The sequence below is a fragment of the Fukomys damarensis genome, unplaced genomic scaffold (genome assembly GCF_012274545.1).
Source record: "Fukomys damarensis isolate Sample0158 unplaced genomic scaffold, DMR_v1.0_HiC HiC_scaffold_35, whole genome shotgun sequence".
In the NCBI taxonomy this organism is placed as follows: Eukaryota; Metazoa; Chordata; class Mammalia; order Rodentia; family Bathyergidae; genus Fukomys; species Fukomys damarensis.
Genome location: NW_022900947.1, coordinates 33,428,609 through 33,453,045, shown reverse-complemented (window position 1 = coordinate 33,453,045; position 24,437 = coordinate 33,428,609). Strand labels below are relative to the sequence as shown.

General features: G+C 36.3%; 1 protein-coding gene across 2 annotated transcripts in view; it reads right to left on the bottom strand.

The window, feature by feature from the left end:
- Positions 1 to 24,437, bottom strand: part of Grxcr1 (glutaredoxin and cysteine rich domain containing 1) — a 220,689-nt gene that overhangs the window by 24,497 nt on the left and 171,755 nt on the right. Inside the window, exon 2 of one of the 2 annotated variants that reach the window (XM_010625164.3) lies at positions 24,085 to 24,327. In XM_010625164.3, coding sequence (XP_010623466.1) covers positions 24,085 to 24,327 — 243 coding nt within the window. Of the gene's footprint in view, positions 1 to 24,084; positions 24,328 to 24,437 lie in introns of those variants that run through there. The other variant, XR_004515321.1, reaches the window with a different exon arrangement.

Sequence of the window (24,437 nt, the reverse complement as noted above, 5' to 3'; positions counted from 1 at the left end):
TTTTTTTTTTTTTTTTTTTTGATACCGGGGATCTAACTCGGGTCCTTGGGCTTGCAAGGCAGGCAGCGAACTGCTGAGCTAAATCCCCAGCCACGCATGTGTAAATACCTAGCAATTTCTCTAATGTGAAAAAGTACAAGTATAAATAAGAATCAAAATGTATAACTGATATTGAGTAATAAGAAAAAGTCTAAAAGAGTAGAGGAAGTGGGAGGGGTAGGGGAAAATATACAGGGAGAAGAGAAAATATGGAAAAAGTGTAAAGGGAAAGGAAAAACATGGAAACAATGTCTTTGTAAATAGGGAAGGGTAGAGGGGCTGAAGGGAGGGCTGGGGAAGGGGAAAAAATAAGAACCAAGATCTGTCACATAAAGAGACAAGATCCTGATAATGAATGTAACTGTACTGTATACCTAAAATGAACCAATAAATTTAATTTTGAAATATTAAATAATAATAAATACTAATAATAAAATTTTTGATAAAAAATTAGTAGAAATGATGCCTTTTTCTGATGTTCACAAACAACTGAGCCAGCAATACATTCTTTGTCTTCGTTTTAGGACATGTTAGTGAAATAAAACCTTTTTTTGGTGTTCAAGTGACTTTTTTTAAAACCTCGGCTTTTCCCCAAGCAAGTTCTATTTTGGAGAAAAAGCTGTTTTGAGGGGAAATCCCTTGGTCTTAGAATATCTTAATGGAAAGAACGAGCCTGAGGAGAGGAGAGGGGTAGAGACCCACAGGCAGCTAAGAATGGCCTCGCTGCTCTGCGGGAGACCGGAGAGATTACTTCGTGTTGCTTCCAAGGTAATGAGGAGAGGCCAGGGCCATGGGAGCATGAGAGCGCACAGGGATGAAATGGAACGGCAAAAGGGTCTGTCATGTGCTGAAGAAGCCCAAGGGCTGTGCAGCCACAGGGCTTTGCTTGTTAGTGCACTGCAAGTCCCTCTCTACCTCTTCTCACCCTTCTCTGAGAATGAATAAATTCCATTCACGTGTGTGTTGTACATGGAACATACAGAGAAAAAGGCAAACAAGAACTACACCTGAGTGACCACACGTATGGTACAAGTGACCGTAGAATGCAAGCCCCTCTGCCCTGGGCCCCACCACACTCAGGAGTTGAGTGAAACTTTGTAGCACAATTTATTGTTGCCCATGACCAGGGACCCCAGGTGTCAGCAGGGATGTGCCTGCATTATGACATTGGTTTCTGTGTTCTATTCTTTTAAAATACATTTTCCCTAGTGAGAGGGACCAAGCCAATACCACAAGCTGTATTTCATGGATGGCCAAGACAAATCTACTAAATTTCAAATTGTTTATTTAAATTCTGGCTGTCAAAATTTTCTATGACAGAGTTAGGGATTTAGCTCAGTGGTTCCACCACCTGCCGCGCAAGAGCAAGGACCCAAGTTCGATCCCCAGTACCAAAAAAAGAAAAAAAAAATTCTCTGACATGCAAAATGCCAGCTGACAATATTCAAGAAGAATGATGGAAAAAGGGGAAAACATTTCTTTTATTTCAGTTCATTTTCAGACATAAGACCCTCTGCCTTATGGAGGTATAGTTGATTCCTTACTGGGAAATACCACAAGAGTGAAATCTAAGCATATCTGCCCAAATACAAATCCCCCAAGGCTTTCTTTGTTTTTTGTAAGAGCCATGAACAGAGTTTTTTCTCTTACAAAGCTTTACCATTTTGATGACTTTGTATCCAATCACTTACATTTTTAGAATTTGTTATTTATTTGTATTTTTATGTTATTGTCTTCAGGAATTGTGAATTCCCTATTTTCATTTTTCAGGTATGTTAAGGTAGTTTTTATGCCTTACTCTATTACATGTACTTGTAGCATAGATAATAATGTGGAGATGTTTCAGTGTATTCTTTTCAAGTTTACTTTCATATTAAGGGAAGAATCTGCCAATGGATAAAAAGTTTGAGTGGAAATGAAGTGGACAAATTTGAGGCCTTTTCACAGAGCACAGCCCAGTGATAGGAAGTGTATTCAAGCTTGGCTGAAATTACAGACTCTTGTTCAGAGAATCTTGTTCTAAACTTTCTCCAGCACTTCTGGATCATGGTAAGGTTAGGGTGGGTACACTGATCATTACATCCTCAGATGCTTTATTTGCAACATGGGGGTATAGTAATATTTATGTCACAAAGTGCTATTCCTCCAATGAAAGCATCTACCTCTGTGCCTGCCACAAAGCACCCAATACATGTAAGCTTTTTTAAAAATTATTAACCTATCTACTTTTACAGTATAGGTTTTATTATTATTCAGGCATGGTGATGCCAGCAGTTCAACAGACAGTTGCCTTAGGAGGAGAGTCTGCCCCCACAGTTCCCAACAGGAGGAGGCAACACAGCCAAGGGCCACTCAGGGAGGCAATGGCCGGGGGGGCAAGAATGAGCCTGTACCGTGGTTTGCATGGAAAAAACTCATAGCTGTACATTGGCTAGTTTGAACAATTGCAGTGTCAGGGAACAAAGAGCTCTCCTAGACTTCTGACTGGCCCTGGGATGATTTGGGGCAGGGAGACAGTGGCCCTGCCCCACAGTGGGGATGGGGGTGGATGTCGGTTCTTGATTTTCATTGCAAAAGCTCACTCCAGGACAAGTTGTTTGCTTGCCATCATTAGAGTTGGTGAGAATATAAATTATTACAACCACTGTGGAAATCCATATGGAGATTTCTCACAAACCCAAAGTTAGAAATTTTATTTGACCCAATTATTCCCCCTGGGTATCTTCCCAAAAGAGTTCAAGACATCATATTACAGTGATACACACCACACTCATGTTTATAATAGCACAATTCATACTAACTAAATTTTAGAAGCAGCCTGTATGTCCATCAAGAGATGAATGGATAAAGAAAATGGTGTATTTATACACAATGTAGTATTCCTCTTCCATAAAGTTGAGTTACTTGTGGGAAAATGGATACATCCTGAAACCATAATGTGAGGTGAAATAAATCAGACCCATGAGTTTAAGTATCATATGGTTTCTCTTATGTATAAAAAACCTAAATTATAAATAAGAAGCAAAATAAAAGATTAAAAAAAATCATTTTCCCTAGGAGAGGCATTCCCTCCACTGTTATCAAAGTCTCCAAGGTCAATGTTTCAAAACATAAAGGAAATGTTTTAAAAATTAATATGTCATCAACTCCACGTTTTCATTATTTCTCTGTCATATATTTTAGTTAATGTTTGAATATTAGCTAAGACACTGTCTATGTGAACCTGAAATATTATGTTTTAATTGAAATTACGGTTTGCCTATCTACTCTGTGATAAATAATAGTTTTCACCAAATATTTAGAGCTTCTCACAAATACAAGAGATAGACGGTAGGCTAGAGCAATGGAAGAAGGGGGGGAGGGGAGTAATTAAAAGTAAAACAAATTTCAACTTTCAATCTATTGTAAGACATCATTTACCCAAAATGCACTGTGCTAGTGGGCATCAGGTACCAGCCACATTTGTCCCCGCATTCTTGCCACATTCTGAAGCAGTTCTGGGAGTCCTATTTTGTGGCTATCTTGAGTCGCACTGTAATCCTGGTGTCAGTATGCTAAATTGATTAAAACATTTACCTTTCATGGTCATTTTGACTTTGAAGAAGAGCAAGAAGTCCCATGGTGCCAGATCTAGTAGATAAGGTAAATAAAGACACACAGTAATGTTTTTACAAGCCTGCTTTGCTACTGGATGACACTTGGCAGTGGTATTCGCTGTATTTCTTATCACGTCTCCTAAAGACACTCAAGAATGAGTATTTTTAAATCTGCTCCAGAGAGAAGCAATAACAATGGAATAAACTGTTCAAAGCAAAATGGAGTATTCTGAGGAGGAGTCATGGCAATATATCTTCATAAAACGATAGTAATTTTTAATGTAAATATGTCTTTTGATTACTGCTGTACACAGAAATCTTTCTATACACAATCACATATATATGTATAAGTTAAAATGTCAATGGCATAGAAGCAAAATTGCTCAATACAGTGTCAAAATGGCTATTGACTAAGCGTGAGGAGAATGAGCAAGGTTAACTCGAATTATGAAAAAGAAACAGTGGTAAACAATATTCAGGATGTAAAATAGAAAGTACGTGGTTGCCAAAGAATTGTAATGGAGGGTGCAATTTTGATACATTACAGAGTAATCATCAAAATATCATAATGAGCAATGGTGATCGTCTAACAAATCTAAGCCTGTGGGATTTCTGGTTTTGCTACATAAGACCACAAGGAAATGACTACACTTTTTGAAGCAAAAATAAAACTTTGCTACAGCAAAATCTGTTGTTCTACTAGAATTAGATAATGCAGTTTCAAAACTGCATAGATTATTAGTCAAGATTCCTTCACCATGTAAGCCAAAATTTTAATGTATCAAAAAGCACAAGTTTGAAAAACTAAAATGATTTATTTTCCAAGTAACTTTAGGTCAAAGTTAAAGATGACTTATTGGGTCATAAAATAGCACTGGATGTAGTAAATTTATAGCTTTGCTTTGTTCCTTGTCATTTTGTAACCAAAGCTATTTCTACCCTGCCATAATGTATATTTTTTAATCAGACAGTATTAGCCACAGCAGAGCAAACCACAAGTCACAAGGACAGATGATTGTAACTCTGTTTATGTTCAAGATGTATTTCCTGACACTACATCTAAATCAGGATTTATTCATCAAATTAAATTTCCACTTCATTTCCAAGAGTAATTGTGCTTGTAATGAAATCATTTTGACCCCTCAAATTCACCATTGAAAACACAGTTTAAAATGTACAATTTTTACGTGCTTCTAAAGCAGTAATAATCTAAAAGCTTATAATCACTCTCCATTGCTAAATTCTATCTTTGATAAAGGAGCGTAATGAAGAAATCTAAAGGCTTGAAAATGTTGATAGTTGAGGTGTTCTCTGGTAAGACTCATGAAACAGAAACAGATTTTTGCCTAGCATCCGTCCTGAAGTACACCATATTTTTGCTTTAACAACATCCAAATCCTCAGACTCAGTAAAACCTTGTCCTGAGTTGCCTGCTCAGTGTTTGTATCTACAATCCTGTCTACAGTTTTTCCAATACTTTAAAGATGACACCTTTGATTTGTCACAAAATAAATAAATCACACATATGGAATGCTATCCCTTACCTTAGAAGGAAAAAAAGCAAAAGCCTAAAATGTCATCACCTAATTTACCGTTTCATTGATCTAGAGAATGGCATACATACATTTCATGCCTCCCATTTCATGGTACTGGAATTGAAACCTGGACCTTTGCACCAAGATATATCCTCAGCCCTTTTCTTATGTATTTATTTGTTTACTTATTTATTCTTTTGATACAGGATCTCACTCAGTTGCACAAGCTTGGCTCAAACTTATCCTCCTGCCAGCCTCCCAAAGTAGTTGGTGTTACAGGCATGAGCCACCACGCACAGCATCATATCCTCTTTAATGCAGCAAACACACCAGCATTTTAATAAAATTAACAACACTACATATGGTTGTGCTCTCAGTGCCCTGCCACTCAGCTAGCTATGTGCACAGAATTGTAGAAACAAACATCTCACAGCAGGGAAGATGTGACAAACTAGTGACTCCTAGTGGTTGGCACAAAAATGTGCAACTATCTACTCAGCAATGCCAAAAAGAATGTGGAAAATAATATATAGTATACTATCTCTTTTCCTTCTAAATAAATGAAAGAATTAGCTCAACAAGAAATATTTTAAAAGAATCACTTCTAATCATGCAAATAAAATACATAAATATGTTTAAGACTATAAGAAGTACCTTGTATAATGTTTCCAAAGCAAAAACAATAAAATATATTGATGAATATTACTAATACAGCTGTATCTCAAGACATCTCTTCCATTTTATCCTAGGAACATAATTCAATATGAACAAAAATATATGTCAAGTTTTATTGATAAAGCAAACTTCCACATTACAAATCTTAATTTCCAACCAAAGAGAAATGTTTCAGTAAATTCAAATGTGACCTTATGGTGATACATAATAAAATCATACTCAAGTTTAAGTACCAGTTAAAAAATAAATTATGCTCCAGTAAAATGCGGCTGACTGAGAAGGTTAACTTGCGCAACTTTCTGTCCTTCCCACTAAGGAAAGTAGAGCAGAACAAAGGCAAGAAAGTGGTTCTTCATTTATTTAGTCAATGTTCACCAATCTGTGTAGGAACTTTGATGTTCTTCTGGTTAACTATCACACTGTGGTAAAGTTGATAGAAGTCTCTGAGTTCCACTTGCAGCTGCTGTACTAATCTTGAATGAGAGAAACTGAAGGACTGGTAACTTCGCTCTGGGGCCCTCCCTAGTCCTGTCCCCCTTAGCTCTTCCTCCCCATCTTCTCTTGAACAAAACTTATGTCCTAACTTAGTTCACACTTTTTCAAATAATCCAAAGTAATCAACTGTTATTATTTACCTGCAAGAACAATATTCCCTCTTTCAAAAATCATATCTGACCAATTATTGCTTAAATCTGGTAAAAATGTGCTGACTTACTCTTTTGTGCCCTGTAAAACACTTTCTCTTTTCCCAAGAAGAAAACTTCCCTTGATCTTCCTCTTGCTGACTTTATCCAAAAAGACTGATGCTCACAGTGTACTGATTTATTTTCTTTCACACTCTCTATTTATAAGAGAGTTGGAGAAGGGACCCCGTATCTATTCCATTCTGAGGAGCACACCCAGCATTCATCACAGTCACTGATGCTGACTTGGATCCTAATCAGTATTTCTTAATTGAAAGGCAGCGTTTGAAAACTAGAGTGTATGGCTCAGTTGATACAAATCAAAATTTAAAATTTAATTCCTCCCTATATTTTCTCCTTTTTTCCAGCTCAAGGCAGAGATATATCAGTGAATTAATACCCTAGGGGCCAAGAAAAATAAGAAGGAAAATGATGAGGAAGATGAAAGGAATGTTTCTGAGATGCCACAGAGGTGAATCGCCCCATCCCGTCAAGAACATATTTTTGCTGTTCCTTCCATTTCATTGATTTTACCTGTGAAAAATAAAATACACTTTTCCTGGATGGAAAGAAGATGAAGGTGGGAACAATGAAGAAAGAAAAGGGGAAAGGACAGGTAAGATGGGAAAAATATAACCATTAACTGAAGTAACATTTCTCATTTCACAACTAAAATGACATGTGCTGTGTGCAGTGTTGGCTAAGAAAGGAAAAGGAGAATATAATCTTTAGGGGAAAGTTACATTAATTTTTATTAATCTTCTGTCAAAATTGGAAATGTAAGACATACACAAATATAGGCAAATCAAGCTGACCCCCAGAGTTCTAGAACTTTGTCAAAATATTTAAATTATTTAGAGAAAGACATTTTAATTATATTTTATATTAAGCAATCATACTGCAATATTTGAATTTTACTCCCACTCACATTCACTTCATCTTCCGAATGAACCAATAGCTAAGGACAATGCAAAGCCATTTTCTCAACAGGTCATGTGTTCAAATCAAGATAAGCATTATGAGTTTCTTAATTCCAACATGGAAACAGAGGCTACAGACATTGCCCGATGCAATAGCATGGTCCACTGAGAGTGTAGTCAGCATAATGTAAACAATTTTGCTTTTGGCTCCCCTCCAGATTTTCAGTGGATTTCCAAGCAAGAAATGTAAAAAGAGAAAAAATGAAAATTATCTGGATCATAAAACGTTAGCAATCCTCAAAGGTAGAAAATATAGCTGGCAATCTGTACATATTATAACACGTAAAGCAGAATGTCACATTGTTATCATCTATATTCTAATTACTGTGAAATGTGACATTTGGTGTACAAAGTAGCTAGCATATTCCAATAAAATGTTTATCTCAGGCCTAACTTATAGCACCCCTGTTTCTCCTGACAAACAAGTTATGCAGCTCTCTGAAAATAATTTTTAAAAAGCACATGCTGTGTTTTAATTTAATACCTCACCTGTATATTCTAGAACCTTCTGAGGAAAGACTACAGGGTTTCTGGGTAAGATGGTGACATAAATCCCTGAGTCTAAACCTCCTAGCCACTGTATTTCCCATGAAGAGAAAACAGAAAGGGAAACATCCATTCATCAGGTGCTGAAAGGAAATGCTGCAACAGAAAGGGCGAGTGTGACTGAATGTTCCATCGCTGTTCCATGCAGAGAAGCCAATCCCTACAGTGCATTACAACATTCGCTCCTTTAGAAATAAGTGGTAAAAATGATACCTCTTAGCATAGCATGAGAACGACACTGGCTCTAAGGAAATGAAAACTAATTCCTGGGAGTAGAGAGGAATGAATAAAACACCTTATTCTTTTTAAGTATGAGTCACTGGCATACTTATAGTTCATAAATGGGATTATAGTGGGAAAAAATGATTAAGAAACAGGTTCCACTGCACCAATCACACTGGGAAAAACTTCTGACATGAGAACAACTGAGCAATGGCCACAGCATTCACAGCTCATAAAGCAATGCTCCCAGCAGCAGTTTACTGTTACAATCAACACACATGCTATCTCCTTTCCTGACCCCTTAAAAACTGCAAAAAGGACCTATTTTATATGTATGTATAAATATATACATTTGAAAAGCACAAGGCATAAAACAGAATGACACTGGTCACACAAAAAGTTCTGTTTTAAAACAATACATTTAAAAGTTTGAATACCTTGTTCCCATAAAGATTCACATATTGTGCCAAAAATAGAAAATCAAATTATATTTTTGTTTACAAAAGAGACACCTAAATAAAAATTACTAGGAAAAGAAAAAGAGTAAACAAATATAAGGCAAACTAAAATGAAATGAATCAATAAAATGCTTGGAGATGTGAAGTGGGCTGTGTGTGTGTTGATATAGAACCACAAATAGAAGCCAAACTATTAATTGGACAAAGGTGATTACACTACAATAATAAAAGATTAAATCACAATGAGAATAAAAATAGCTACAAGCATATCTCAAGGACACATTAAAATGTTTGTGTTTTGGACCTCATTGATCTCTCTTTGGGAAATTTCTTCAAAAAGATAATTCAAACATTAGAAAATTTGCATTCACAAAAACGCTTACTGCAGTGCTTTCTAAAACAGTGAGCCTAAATTCTCATAGAAGAATGTTTTTAAAATTATAAAAATAATTTGAAAAGATTTTACCCTGGAAACTCTAAAATCCTTTTGGAATAATTTACAATAGTGGTGAGAGATAGAAGGTATGTTTACTGGTATCTTTTCCACCACTGGCTTTAGAAACCCAGAAGTAAAATCATCTAACTTCATCTAACAGAGCACAGATCCTGATTGTGTCCTTCTATAAATCAGAAAACCAAAGTACAGAGTGCTTAACTCACTTGCTCAAGAAAGTTGAGTTAGATCTATGGAGAGACGCATCATGAAAACTAAAATTCTACTGCTCCAACGAGCCTTTTCCTGATAACTCCAGATCTCATATTTTTATCCTCTGATAATATAGTACTTACAGAATTAAAATGTTGCATGGAATACTGATATTATACAGTACTTTTCTCTAGTGAGAGTTTCTGGTAGGCACAGATCACACTGCATGCACAGCTCTTGAATACTCCAAATGACACGGGCAACACAGCAAATGGTAGGTTCCCATTCATGCATTAATTAGTCACTTCACAAATATTAAACTCTTTGATGATAGAGAAATATTCCTGGAAAATGTACCAAGCTTTCTCCTACAAAAAAAAAGTATACCTATAACTGGACACTTAGCTCTATTTTTTCAGTCTTCTAATCATTTCTTAAGAGTGTGAATCGTAGCATACTTGAAATGTGTCTTGAATCTGGGGGGAGGGGTGACCTTGATAGACTATTGTGAATAATCTCCTTTTAACCTGAGTTCTATTCTTACCAAAGAGAAAGAACAGAGAAAATCTGGCAGTCTTTGTGACTGATATTTTCATTTTTACTGTACCTTTTGCCTAAGAAATGATTGAGAGTCAGTGTCATTCTGCCTCAGTGCTTTCAGTCAGTGACACAAGGGAGTTGACCTACTTCTCATTTTGACTTGTAAAAACCTGAAAATGTAGGTCTTGCCCTATTTTCCCCAGTGATAGAACACAGTAGGCAGAATGGAGTCTAATTCTCAGCAAGAAGCAGCTCCTGGAAGCACTCTGCATGTGCAGGCCTTCAGTCACCTTCTTGCAGCCTCTCTGGAGTCTCTCAAGGGAAAGCCACGGAACTGAAACTCAGGCTTAAGTCAGTTCAAACTCCAGAACACAGCACACTTTTAAAAATGAATGACATCTGAGGATCTCAGAGTTGAACAAGGAGGGACTCTTCTCCCCAAGGTGGATTGTGAGGCCTCTGAGCCTTTGATTTGGTAGCTACAAAGAAGTAGCTAGCAAGGAAGCTGATTACTATCGGCAGTGGGCTCAGCTGTGTGTCAGAAAAGCCTAACAGAAACATTGTCCTGAGACATTGACATTTGCACTGCTCTAAATTGAACTGGAATTAATTCAGGAAACTCACTGATTTTGCATTTCATCACCTAAATCTTTCCTAGAAGCGAACTGAACCACATCTCATTAGAAATAATTAAAGAACTTCATAAAATGTATAGCAAAAACTTGGTCTCTCTAGGACTCTCATAGTAGGAAAGAAATGTGGCATGCATTTAGGGCCATATCCCTCCCCTTTCTTATTGAAAACGCATTCATCTTACAAACATAGCTTGAATGCTACTTCCCTCTTAGAACCTTCCTTCGTTACCAGAACTTCTGACTCTCTCTCTTTCTCTCTCTCTCTAGCAAAGCTCATAGTAAAACAGTGTGTGTCCACACTGCTCGACCCTCTATCCTACACCCCACACAGCCACACTCCATAAATTGTGAACCTAGGTGCCTGGAATTATGCGTTTACAGCCTCTGGCTTTTTAGAACCTTGCACAGTATTGTACTCACAGAGGGCGCTCTCTATTTGCTCAATGACTGGTCAGCTCCTTCTAGTCTTTTCAGGGTAACTAATTTTAAGAAACCCTGGAGGCCATGTAAATAGACAAATCCAGGCCTGGCCATCTGATTATAGATCACCGCTCCTCACCCCAAGTCTAGCAATGTGGCCCAACTGCCAGACAAACTCAAGTCAGACAACACTGATGAAAAGAATTTTACGTATGTGTTTTAGCTTTTCTCCAGATTGTTCAACCAAACCTTTTTGCTTATTTTGGTAGCATGAAGAATATGGTTTACATTTGGAGGAGACCTTCTAAACCTTCTCACTTACATTGTCCACCAGATGCCCCTCAGGGAATCTCTAGGGCATCACTGAGACTAATTTGAAAAGCAAGATTCTAATGATTCGAATCCAGCTTCCTCAGTGCCTCAGGTGGGCAGTGTGACTCAGGGACAGGTGCTGAAAATCAAAACAAATGGATGAGCCCCACTGGCCCCTGGAGCCCACAAATACTAGGCCCTGCTGATTTCCTGCAAAGTCACACCCAGAGAGGAAATGTGCAGTAAGACCCTTGATTCAGGTTCAGCATTTCAGGGCTTGTGTTGGACAGATGGATTGCTCGATTTTATTCATTATATCCATTGTTTGAATCTAACTCAGAGAATAAACACCATCAGGACCAAACATATGGCCAGGTCTTAGCTTAATTTCTGTTTTTAGAGAGAAAGGCATCTTGGGCTGAGCTCAAATCAAAGTAGGAATCCAAGGAGTGATTAAAACAGAGCCAAACCACAGTACAATGAATCCTGATCCTACCTGGGCATAAGGAAGCTTACAGCTCGGGCAAAAAACTTTACTCTGTCGAACCCCTGCGTAAGATGTTTGTTCAGTTGTAGTCATATTCAGCATCATGGTAGCAAAGGTGTTTCTAGAGACTAGGTCCTAGGAGCCAGAAACTCTCAGGGAAAATATATTCACTTTCCATTCACACTTCCACACTCAAAAGATAATGAATGGTATAAATGTCTGATTCAGAATTAGGCCTCAAATAATCAAATATTTATGATGTTTATTTTAAACTTTCGAATAGTCCATTTAAAAATTTTGTTGGTTCCTTTTTTAAAGGAAATCTATATATGAAACTTCGTTTATAGTTCTTATATCTGAGGCTTTTAACATTAATTAGGTTCTAAGAAAAGATATATCATAAATGATTTCTTCTATTTTCATGAACTTTCTCATGTATTTAATATTTTCTTATATGGTATGAGCCCTCTAGTGGTTGAAAAGACATTAAATCACTGTGTTCTTAGAACAGAAATAGTTCATTACCAACCAAAACTTTTCAAAACTGATATACTGATTTCAAGTTCTACTGTAAATGCACTTATTAAAATTTCTATTAACTTTTATTTATCTTATTTTATTCATTATTTTTATTTGTTTTATAGTTCAAAAAGATCTTACATGCATACAATATATCTTTAAATCCAAATAAATTATCCATTATATACAAATGCATTTTTTCTTCAATCTGATTGAGAATAATTAATAATATATACATATCTTGAGATATAGAAAAAATGGCTTCTCTGGGTCTTTTCAGGTGTATGCCCTTATTTAACTTGCAGGTAATTGTTGCAGATACAACTGTTTCCTATCTTATGTTCATGTCTAAAGTATCCATGCGAGACTCAAGCTTTGAAATATTCAGCAAATTATGAAACAATAGACCTACCAGGCGTGTTACAAGTATCTAAGCATCCGGAGGACTACAACAGGCAAAACTGAGGATGGCAAAATCTTGGGCTAATTTTGACAGTATATTTAAATCTGTTAAATTATAAGGACAAAACATAAACTCATGAATTATTGTGTGGGTGACACTGATTATTGTCTGACTGCGTCAAAAGTCCCCTCTCTATAATTGACTTTAAGTTTTAAGAGTGAAAATTTGATTTTATATAAACAGTACTTGCTGGTATATGACTTTTCATGCCATTCAATTAGTTGTAGCACAAAAAATATGAATTAAGGAAAATGTATTAATATAGGTTCAAAAATAAGACTGAAGGATCAAGGTGAAAACTAAACAAACCAGTGAAGCTGAAGGTAAAGGTATAGTCAGTGGATGAAAAGTATCACAAGATGCCACTGATAATGTTACAAAATTATTTAAGAAACAAAATGATGGTGTGTGACTGGAAATTTGAAAGAGAGTTGATGCATTAAGGTCCACGAAAATGTTCTTTCAATGCCAAACTGTCCCACCAACAAATTTCGTGGGCAAAAGAGGTGTTAAAGCATTATTCATTCCCTGGCTTTGGTCTATAAAGTATGCACTCCTCTCTCACAGGCTCCAAGTGAGTGAGCACATTTGCCTCAGGCAGAAAGCCAGGATTACATGAGATCAAAGTTCTGTGCTTCAGTAGATTGCTGGTAAAGACAACAAATATGCTCATGCCTCACTGCATATACCCTACCAACACATGCTCTTAATATTTCTTTGTCAAGAAGTGGAATCTATTTCCTTCTTGAATCCAGACTTGGTAATGTGGCTTGTCTGAGTCAATGAGATTAAAGCAAAAGTGGCATAAGCAAGGTTCAAAACGTGTGTGAGCTTTTGGGCTTTTTGTCTTTTGCTGCTAGAAAACCCTTTGCATGTTCTTTTGCTGCTAGAAAACCACTTAGCATGCTCCATCTAGACTGCTAGAAAAGACATATGAAGGAAATCTGAAAAGCTAGTCTCCAAACATGTCACTGAGGCCATCCTATGTTATTCATTCTGACCAAGCCACCAGCAGGCCTTGGAGAACAGCCAAATGCCATCAACACTGCAATCTACAGAATAATTGTCATTTATGCCACTAAATTTTGGGGTAGATAAAAAAAAAAACCTAACAGCTATCATAACACTCAAGCCTTGTTATTCAATACCACCTTTCTTTGGAAACGGAAGTTTGAGACAATTGATAAATTCCTTGCTTCTTGACCTGAGGAATGATACGGGCACCAGATTGAACTGCCTGTATTTCACACACAAAAAAAAATCTTGTTTGCTTGAGATCTAAATTTTTGCACAGTAACCATATGAGAAAGAGATTTAGGGAAAATCTAGTCAAATCTGTCTAAACACCCAGCAAATAAGGAATTTATCTTAGATTGTTTGCATAAAAGTTACATGAGAATTTTAAGTGGTCACACTCCATATAGATATTGAAAGTGAAGTAGCTTTATTTCAAGAGGAATAGAACTATGTTTAGGGAGAAAATCATCTGGAAGATTGGCTTTGGATGCTATTAAAGACCAGAGTATGATCTAAGAAGATTAAGATACAGAGGTTCAGAAAATCACACGATCAGAATAAGATATCAGGGAACCATGAAGATAACATACCAATACCTTTATAAAAAGTTTTAGTTATGAAGATGAGAGAGCTTTTCACTTGTATTGTTTCTAGGGAGAACTAGAATCAATGGATGGAGGAAATTAGAGGCAACATGAAAAATAACTTTCTAACATTGAAAGGGGTATAACAATAAAATAGGTTTGCTTGAACTATAGTGAGGTGGCTGTCCTAAGATTATTTTGATTATTTTTATTATTGATTATTTTGCTCAAGGATGTGATAGAAAACATTCTTACAGTAAATGGAACATTAGACAAGATTATATCTAAGGTTCTTTTCAAAGCTAAGTTTTCATGTTTTTGTATGAAGTACTTGTGTGCCTATCTAACTAATAATAAATCCTCAGGAAACTCATCTGAATAATTATTGCACCAATATCCCAAATTAGTCTTGATCAGAGAGGATATGAGAGATGGGATGAGCCCACAGAAAGATCTAAGAAATTAACTCTTTACCCACTTTCTTTCTTACTTGGGTACAAGTAATAAATTTATTAACTTTGTTTTAATAATAAGGAACAAATCAGATGTCTCTTGTTAGCAATTGAATATATGAAATTCTTTTTTAATTGAATAAAGGTAAAATTGAGTTTATTAAAAAGAAAAAGAAAAAAAATCAATGTTTTCTCATAAGGAAACAGTGGTCAATATGTAGTTCCTTATCCTCCTTCCATATTAAGAGAAAATAAGTACCTTGTGTGTAGTAAACTTTCATTAATATATACTAGTATATCAACTAAAATGTTAATGCTTAGTATTAAAATTAACAAATATAGCAGTGTTTAGTTTTAGTATTCATGGAAAATTATCATAAATGAGGTAGTGAAGTCATTTCAGCCCATATATCAATTCACATGAAATTGAATGACATTTCACTTAGATGGCCACTGTATACTAAGAATACACCACCATTTAGAAACCAGGATGCTGTGCAGCACCAGCCTCTACAGATCAGACCACGTGGACGCCAGTGTCTGACCGAAATCTCAGAGTAATCACCTATACCTTGCTCCTGTCCTCATTTACTGATCTACCCATCCTAATTATTTTTAATTATTTCCATTTCTTTCCATCTATAAACCCTAACAAGTGAGCTCTATAAAGCCAAATCCTTAATATTACCAAATCTTTACTGAGTATATATCGTGTTCTAGCCACATTTTTATACTTTATTTACTTCTCAGACTATTCAATGTCGTAAGAATTTTATCTCCCTCCTTCCAAGAAATACTAAAGAACTTGTTCATCACCTTTCATAGCCAGTGAAAGAAAGAACTTATCTTTGTATCCGGATCCTTGTAACTTTCTCCAAGTTGTTGAGAGGAGCTCTCAAAATGTGGAAATTGAGATCCCTCTCACAGAATGCTACAAAAATAATGTCAGCTAACTAGATATGAGGCAAGAGAAAGAAAGTGGAGTCAAAGGGAATTGAGTAAAAGAATGGTAACATATTAAATAAAAAATACAAGAAGCCATTGTTTTAAACCAAGCTACTGCAAGATCACATTAAAAATCAAAATGGAGTGATTCACAGTGTCAAGCTGAAACTAAACTATTCATCAAAATTCCCAAGATATTAGGATAAGGGAAATTACAGCCAAATTTCCCAGGCTAGTTTAAATTAAAATGATAATGAAAGTTCCATTTGCCCTAATAATTACATTAAAAAGGTAACCTGTTGGTAACTAATTATTTCCCTATGTCTCCCTACCCCTGTCTTACTAGAAACATAACTTTAAAATGACTATCTTAGTTATCTATCATGGCTATGACACAGTACTGGAAAACAACAAGTCTAAGGGGAAAAGATTTATTTTGGCCATAGTAGGTAGAGATTTCAGTCCATAATCAGTTGCCTCCAAGAAAGTGCAGCATAGCAGAGGTGCAAGGTAGAGGAGAAATGGCTCATAGCAGGGTGCCCAGAGGCAGAAGGAGACAAAGGGAAGGGTAGGGAGAGATGTCTTCCCAGCCACGTCCCAGTGGGCCACCTCCTCTGACCAGGATTCACCTCCCAGCATCACATTTACCTATAAACTCATAAGTGGACTAATTCACGGATAAACATCGGGCCCCTATGATCCAGTCACCTCCCAAAAGCAAAACCCCCAACTTAAAGTATGATTGCGTACTTAAGGAGATATCCAGATATAAACCATAACAATGGTCAGGCTGGTATTTTTTCTTGTGTTTCTGCTCTCTTTTCCCCTGCTCTGTCTGAAGCCAATCTCTTCTGATCAGCCTACAGGGACACTTACTCCGTTTTATGCGATTAAGAATTTCTGGAATCTAGAATAGAAAATGAAATTAAGATCTCTAACTCATTTGTTGTAGTTTTGTCCTGTACCGATAGCCATTTATTAAAAGTAGAATTCTGGAACTGGGGATTTAGCTCAGTGGTTCCAGCACCTACCTTGCAAGCACAAGGACCTGAGTTCAATTCCTGGTTAAAAAAAAAAAAAAAAAACTAGAGTACTGTAATAAGAAACTAATATTGTAGAATCACTATAATTTTCAATGCTGATAATATAATATCTGTAAAATTTGAACAAACTAAAATATAAGAATTGGGGGGATGAACATATTTCAGGACTAGTACAAGAGATAAAGAATGTCAAAATGATGGAATAAGAGAGGAAATGGAATTTCTGTTTGAAGAAATTTTTAAAAAGACTAACTGGTTATATGGCTCACTACAGCAAGTCAACAAAATATTTAATCACAATATTAGATAATGGACCTAGATAAAACCAATAATGCAAATTTGTTGTAGATCTATTTGCTGTGCTTTGAGGATTTTCTCTAATAACGTTTCTGTCCTGCCAGACTAATAAAAGAAAAACAGATGGGAGAGTTGCATAGGACTGCGAAATAGAAAACTTGGAAAAATCTAGAGGATTCCCCCAACAAGTAGTTACAGACAGGCTTTTGTTTTATTCCTGAATAGAGTAAGATAGGAGGACAAAGGAAAACAATGCTGTGACTGTAAGCTAACAGAACACTAAAGAGGAAGGATATACAATAATAACTCTGATAGAGCTTGTTCAGTAGAAGGGGAAAGGAGAGAAATTGAAGGTCAGAAAAATTGTCCAGTGCAAGATATTTCTACATCAAAGATCTTGAATAGTGTGAAAAGATTTCAAATGATGACATTTAGGGTGTGAATACATTGCTAAAAACCAGAGTTGAATGCCATTTGTCAATTTAATAAAACTTTGAGCCTTCAATTTTTCAAAGTAGTTGCTTAAATTTGAATTCTGGCTATGCCTCTTGTGATCTGAAGATATTTAAGCAATGTCTTAGTTTCTCTAATCTTTACATTTCTTCAGGTGCAAAATTTGAATGTGGAGAGATAATAATAATGTTATTCACAGTATTATTTTGAAAAGTAAAAGAGATAATAAATATAAAAGCTTAGGCTTAGCTGGGCATAACTTTCAAATTAACTTTTACTATCATTGCTAATTTTATTTTCCAAATAGTTGTTGCTATTAAAACAATCCTAAATTTTTTAAGATTAAACAAAAAAGACAAAGAAGCAATTCCACCAGACATTGCCGTTTAATTTAAATTTTAAAATCCTAACTTTAGGCCTAATGTTTAAATATCTCCTTCCCTGTTCTATCTGAGACAGAGTAAACATTCCAGGAACAAAACTTTCAGGACTTTAGACAACAAACTTTGAAGTTTAAATGCTTAGCTTGTCTATTCCCAAGATCCAGGCCTAAGGGGTAGCTTTGGATGTTCAGGAACCATTTCTAACCCAATTATTGAAGAAATTGTTAATGATTTTTTAAAAAAATCAAACAAAGATGGAGATAGCTTTCAAAGGAAATTTGGAAGAGAAAATAAAGATGCAAAGAAGTAAATTTTATCAGTTACATAGTTTGATACTGAAAATCAAAATTAGTTACAATAGTACTTATGCTGAAAAGAGTCACATTACTCAATAAAATCCTCCAATACAATGAAGAAGTGGGACATATTGCACTAGAAACAAGAATTGGCAGGACAACTAGATAAATGGAACAGAAGGGGGGGTAGAAATAGATCCTCACAAATACAGTCAACTGATCTTTGGCAAAGGAGCCAAGGTAGTACAATGGAGAAAGGATAATCTTTTCAACAAATGGTACTAAAACAGTTGCAAATCTGCATGCAAAAGAATAAATCTATGCACAGATGTTATATAGCACCATTCACAAAATGAATCACAAAGCTAAATGTAAAATTCTGCCTCTAACACCCTTAGAAAGTAAGAATGGGAGAAAAATCTAGATGATCTAGGTTTGGCAATAATTGCAGATACAATACCAAAAGTAGGGTCTATGAAATAAAGAAGTAATAAGTTGAATTTCATGACAATTAGAGTTTTTGACTGTGCAAAGACACTGTCAAAACATGAAGGCTGGGGACTGAAAGAAAACATCTGCAAAAAAAAAAAATCTGATAAAGAATTGTGCAAAATATACAAAGAACTCTTAAAACTTAATAATAACAAAACAAACACCTTGACTAAAATATGGGCCAAATATTTTAAGATACCTCATCAAATGATGCAATGGTAAATAAGCATATGAACGACGCTCCACATCACAGGTCAGCAGGGAAGTGCAAATTAAAACAACAATGAGGCACCACTACACATATTGTAATGCTTAAAGTAGAGATCACTGATGGCCAAGGAAGTGAAGCAAAAGAAACTCTCATTCAATGTTATTAACAATGCAAAATAGTGCCGCCACATATAAAAGTAATTTGTCAGTTTCTTATAAAAATAAGTATTCTTTTACTACCTGACCTAACAAATGTACTTAAAAGAAACTCTCATTCAATGTTATTAACAATGCAAAATAGTGCCGCCACATATAAAAGTAATTGTCAGTTTCTTATAAAAATAAGTATTCTTTTACTACCTGACCTAACAAATGTACGCCTTGGTACTTACACAAAAGAACTAAATATTTATTTTGACACAAAAATCTGTACATGAATTTGTGTAGTACATTTGCTCATAATTGCTGGAGTTTAAAAGCAACCAAGTTCTCCTTCAGATGGCAAATGGATAAACTTGGGTGCATCTAAACCTTTAAATACTATTTAGAGCTAGAAATAAATGAGCTATCAAGTCATAAAAGACATGGAGGACACTTAAATGCATATTAATGAATGAAAAAAGCCAGTCTAAAATGGCTACGTATCATCTGGTTACAATGATGTAAAAGTCAGGAAAAAGCAAAACTATGGAGACAATAAAAAGATCAGTAGATGCTAGGTGGTGAGGGGAGCAAAGATGAACATGCAGAACGCACGTAATTTTTAGGGATGCAAACTATCCTAAGTAGTACAGTGGTGGATCTACGTCAATATAATTTTTTTAAGTATATGCATTTTGGGGGAGTTCTGTGGATTATTTTCAAAATTTTAGGCATGTTAGGCAAGTGCTCCATCTCTGAGCTACCTCCCCTGCTAGATTTCTTTATGAATTTATCTAACCCTTAGAATGTACATCAAAAGACATCCCTAGTGTGAAAGTGTGGACTTTGGTTAATAGCAATGTGCCAGGGTAGGTTCATCAACTATAACAAATGCACCACTTTGGTGTGGAATGTTCATAGCGGAGGACGCTGTACTTTAATGGGAAGAGAAAGTATGCGGCAAATCTCTTTGACTTCTGCTCAACTTTTTTGTGAACCTAAAAATTGATCTTTGTAAAAACTGAGTCTTTTTCAAAAAACGAAATGAAACTTCTGAAAATAAAATTACTAGTTCTGAGAAACAATACACGGAATGGAATTAACGGGCTATTAGAACATTATAAAAGAGATTAGGTACTAAGAAAATGTAGCAATAAAAACTGTCCAAAATGAAATGAACTATGCCAAGACGTGGTTAAATAGGTAGGTTTGATGCTTATTCAGTAAATGGTTCAAATACGCTGACTGGGGAACTTTATTTTTAAACAGACTTGAGTGAAAAGGGCAGAGAACAAAGGGTCCTTTTTGCTGGTGCGAATCATGACCAAGAAGGTGAAATGCTGAAGCTGACTGCTTCTTGATCTTCTTGATTGTGGGAGAAGCTTCCGTGGGGGGCCCATTTCTGCTGAGGAGCTTTGGGAGCAGTGCTCAGAAATGTGCCTAGAGCCTGTACTTCTAATCTGTAAATTAGTTATGCTCAACAGCAGTGCCTTCACTCTTAAATGGAATAATGCAGCACTTTAAGTAGATTCAGAATTACCAAGACCCCAACTCAGTATCAGATGATTGAAGAAATGACCCTTCTGTGCTGTTCTTGATTACCAGGCTCCACATAAACTCCTTCTATAAGAAATGATCAAAATACATGGTAAATGATTAAAATTTTTTAAAATTATTACAATAAAAAGACATTATCATTAATCCATCGCGAAAGACTCTCCCTTGCGTTAAACACACTTATCCTATTGTTCTAGAAAATTTCTGTAGCAATTACGGAAGTCTTCTTTTGTGTCTTCATAAGATATGATCAAAAATATAGGGAATGCTGCTCCTGAGTGACATAAAAAAACATTATGGCATGTTCGTATTCACTTTATTCACTTGAACTGGCACCATGTGACTTCTGGCTCTTCCCCAAAGTTAAAATGACCATGAAAGAAAAACATTTGGAATCAATTCAGGGCAATGAGGCCACCATAAATGTGCAATTAAAGACACATGCAAAAGGACTTCCAGGACTGCCTCAAAATGGCAAGAACAATGGAATACATGTGCTTGAGGTGATGAGGAATATTCTGAGAGGGCTAATGGCCATGTGTCTTTTATTGTAATAATTTTTAAATTTTTAAATAACCACAGTGTTTCCGATCTCATTGCATATATTTTATAGCTCCATTCTAGTGTGAGTTTTGTTAATTTCCACTTCAGAATTTTATGTTTGTTCCAGGCTATCCATTATTTCTATTCTATTTCCTACTGGAATTTTTAAGACAATTTATGTCTATATCTACTGGAACGGAATTTTTGTGGAAAGATTTTCTGACACTTCATGAAAAAAAGAAACAGTTGTCATAAGCCACTTTCATTATGAATGTGCTCTCCCTCTCCACAGTGGAGCATCCCAGAGCAGTGCAGATTTATCTTCTAAAGTAATTTCTTTCCCTTGACTGTTTCACTGTTTCAACTTCAATTTTTGTTGGCTGGGAAAAGGAGTCAGGGAAAAAAGAGCTCAGTGTGCTTGTCAGTTCTGATCTCTTACCTGGTGCATTCATAATCCTCTCTTGGAGAAACCTAACTTAATTCTTCCAACATCACCCATCTGGACTAGGTGACAACGACGGTGGAAGTCCACACTATCACACAAGGGATGACTTTTGATGTACATTCTAAGGTTTAGATAAGTTTATAAAGAAATCCAGGTAGCTCAGAGGTGGAGCACTTGCCTAACATGCACAAGACTCTAAGAACAAAATGTTCTCACCTCTGCCTCTGTTACAGTCGGTCTCCCTGTGCCTCTCTTTTAGTCTCTGTCCACTCCATCCTCTTACTGTTCCTGTTTCTCGATTCTCTCCCTCCCTATTTAAAGTTGTATTTTGCAGATGATTCACATGTCTTATTTTCAGTACCAATCCAAATTTAAACTAAATCAAGTGGTTTTATGTGACTGTTTAAATCACCACAGATGTTAGGGAAATTACCAACCTCAGCTTATTTTCCTCCTTAGAATTAGGTTTCACCACATGCCAAAGCCCAGCAGAGGGCAGCCTTCCATTTCAGATGCACGAATAGGGCAAGGAAAAAGGCTCCGCCACGCAGGCAATGTGTTTTATTCACAGTTGTATGCTAAAATTTAAATGAAGGGGCTATTGCAGTTAGAGGGCAATTTATTTCCTAAGTTATTGTGGACTGTTTGTTATTTTGAGTAATAGGCTGAGGTAATTCTTTCTCTATAAGAAAAATAAAGGAGAAAATGTTCAGTGTTTGCACTCTCTCCACGTTTAAAGCATTAGCTTCAAATTACAGAAGCAAAGTTTGCCCTGTGGGATCCTGCGTCCTCTGGGTTACAGTGTGTGCAAGTCAAGTCATCGTGGAGAAAATGGTTTGGAATGTCAGACAGGTCTGATTTTGAATCCCAGCCCTGCCTCTTAGCCAGCTATGTCACTTGAGCAAAGGAATTGATGTTTTTCTTTTACAAAGTAGGGATAATTATTAATGTTTCTTGAAAACATACTTCATAACACACACAGGAACTGAGTATTTATATTTGTCATCACAAAAAGTCCTCACCATCTACCTATGCGATAAGCTTTATATCACTGTCATGTTACAAAGGAGGAAACCAAGACACAATGGCACACGTGAAGTATCAGAACAGAAATGTGAAACACCACAGACGTTAGGGAAACTACCAACCTCAGCGTGTCCTCCTTCTTAAGTATGCTATATGAATTATCATGAGGGATGCAATAATATAAAGCTGAGAGTGCAGGCAGTATAATATCATTATTATTACTGTTATTATCAGTGTAACTAGAGTTACACTGATTATACGTTATAAACACTAAATAAGGTTATACATTGAAAACACTGAAAACGAGAATCAATACTTTAGATCAAAATTTCTGTACTCCAAAATGTAATCTGAGGCTGAGAGTGTAGTTCATTGGTAGAACAAGTACTTGCCTAGCACATGTGAGGCCGTAAGGGTGAGCCCCAGCTCTACAAAAAAAAAAGGGGAAAAAAAAAAAAGAAAACTCTGCTCAGCTCTGGTTGAAAGCAATAACAGCCTCATTTTTCTTGGCAGCTATCTTTAAAATGATTGGCTCCCTGTCGCTGTCATGGATATGGACAGAATATTCAAACACAGATGTTCTGAAACAAAACACGAACCTCTCCTGCTCAGGATTTTTCCAGCCCTGCTTCCCCGAATGTAAAGGATAAGACCGGCTGCTAAATAAAGCCAAGATCTACATACCAGTCTATGGACTGACAGTCTCCTTGCGCAGTAGCAAGGGACTATGTGATCCGCTGCAGCCCCACAGCAGTTCTGGTACCCCTGAAGAGCTCCATGCTCTCTCCCTTTCCACAGCCCTCTCCTTGGGCTTGTTACTTAAGTCTGTTAATAGATCAGTGGGGGTTACTTAGGCTAACAGTATTATTCAAAGAGAAGTAGACGTGTTTTGCTGCTCTGGAAGTTCTCTCTGCTTATTCTAAGCCTGAATTGAGGTCTCACACTGCTGCACTACCAAAATCAAGAAAATTTTTAAACAAGCAGATGAAATTCTGGCTCCAGGCCCCACATGCTATTGATCCCATTTCAGGACTGTCATTTTAAGAAAGTGAGTGCTAAATAATGGGGTGATAAGATAATTCACAAGTGTATATCTTATAAATATTTCATTTTTCCTGTTTGCACCAAATGAAAGTTTTAGCCCACATACTAATCTTTACAATGAAAATCTCGAGTCAACTGAACATTTTCAAAATGCAATACTATTCAAAAAGAGCAATGTTATGATGATTTTATCTCACTATATTTTTCCTGAAATGAGAACTGTGGCAGCACATCATTTGGCATAAAAATAAATGCTTCAATACCTTTAATATGAGCTTCAAAAAATAGCAAATGTCTGAGCCATGATGTTGCAACTTGTGCTGTCAAGTAGGCTTACCGATGTCCATCAGTGCTGGTTAGAACCCATGGAAAAGGAGATTTTGCTTAGCAGAATACTCACCCCAAGATAATTGCCGTCAATGAACACGACGGGGAGAGAAGGAGCTTCAGAAACTCGTCGGCATCGCTCATCTAACTCTTTCCCATATTCTCCATTCAGAGCTATGTTTTTCTCTTCAAATTTTACTCGATGGTTTTGGAAGATTTTCCTCACCAGTTCACATCTCTCAAAAGTTGTCCTTACCACACGAAGGCAAGTGGTATAAATCACTACGCGGTCAAATTCTAGGTCGGTTGATGGTTGCTGAAGGAAAAGCATTGCAGTGTTAATATATTTCTCATTCTTATATGTTATGCTTTCACATTCTTATATGTTATTATCTTGAGAGAATTAGCAAACCCTAGCAAGTGTCT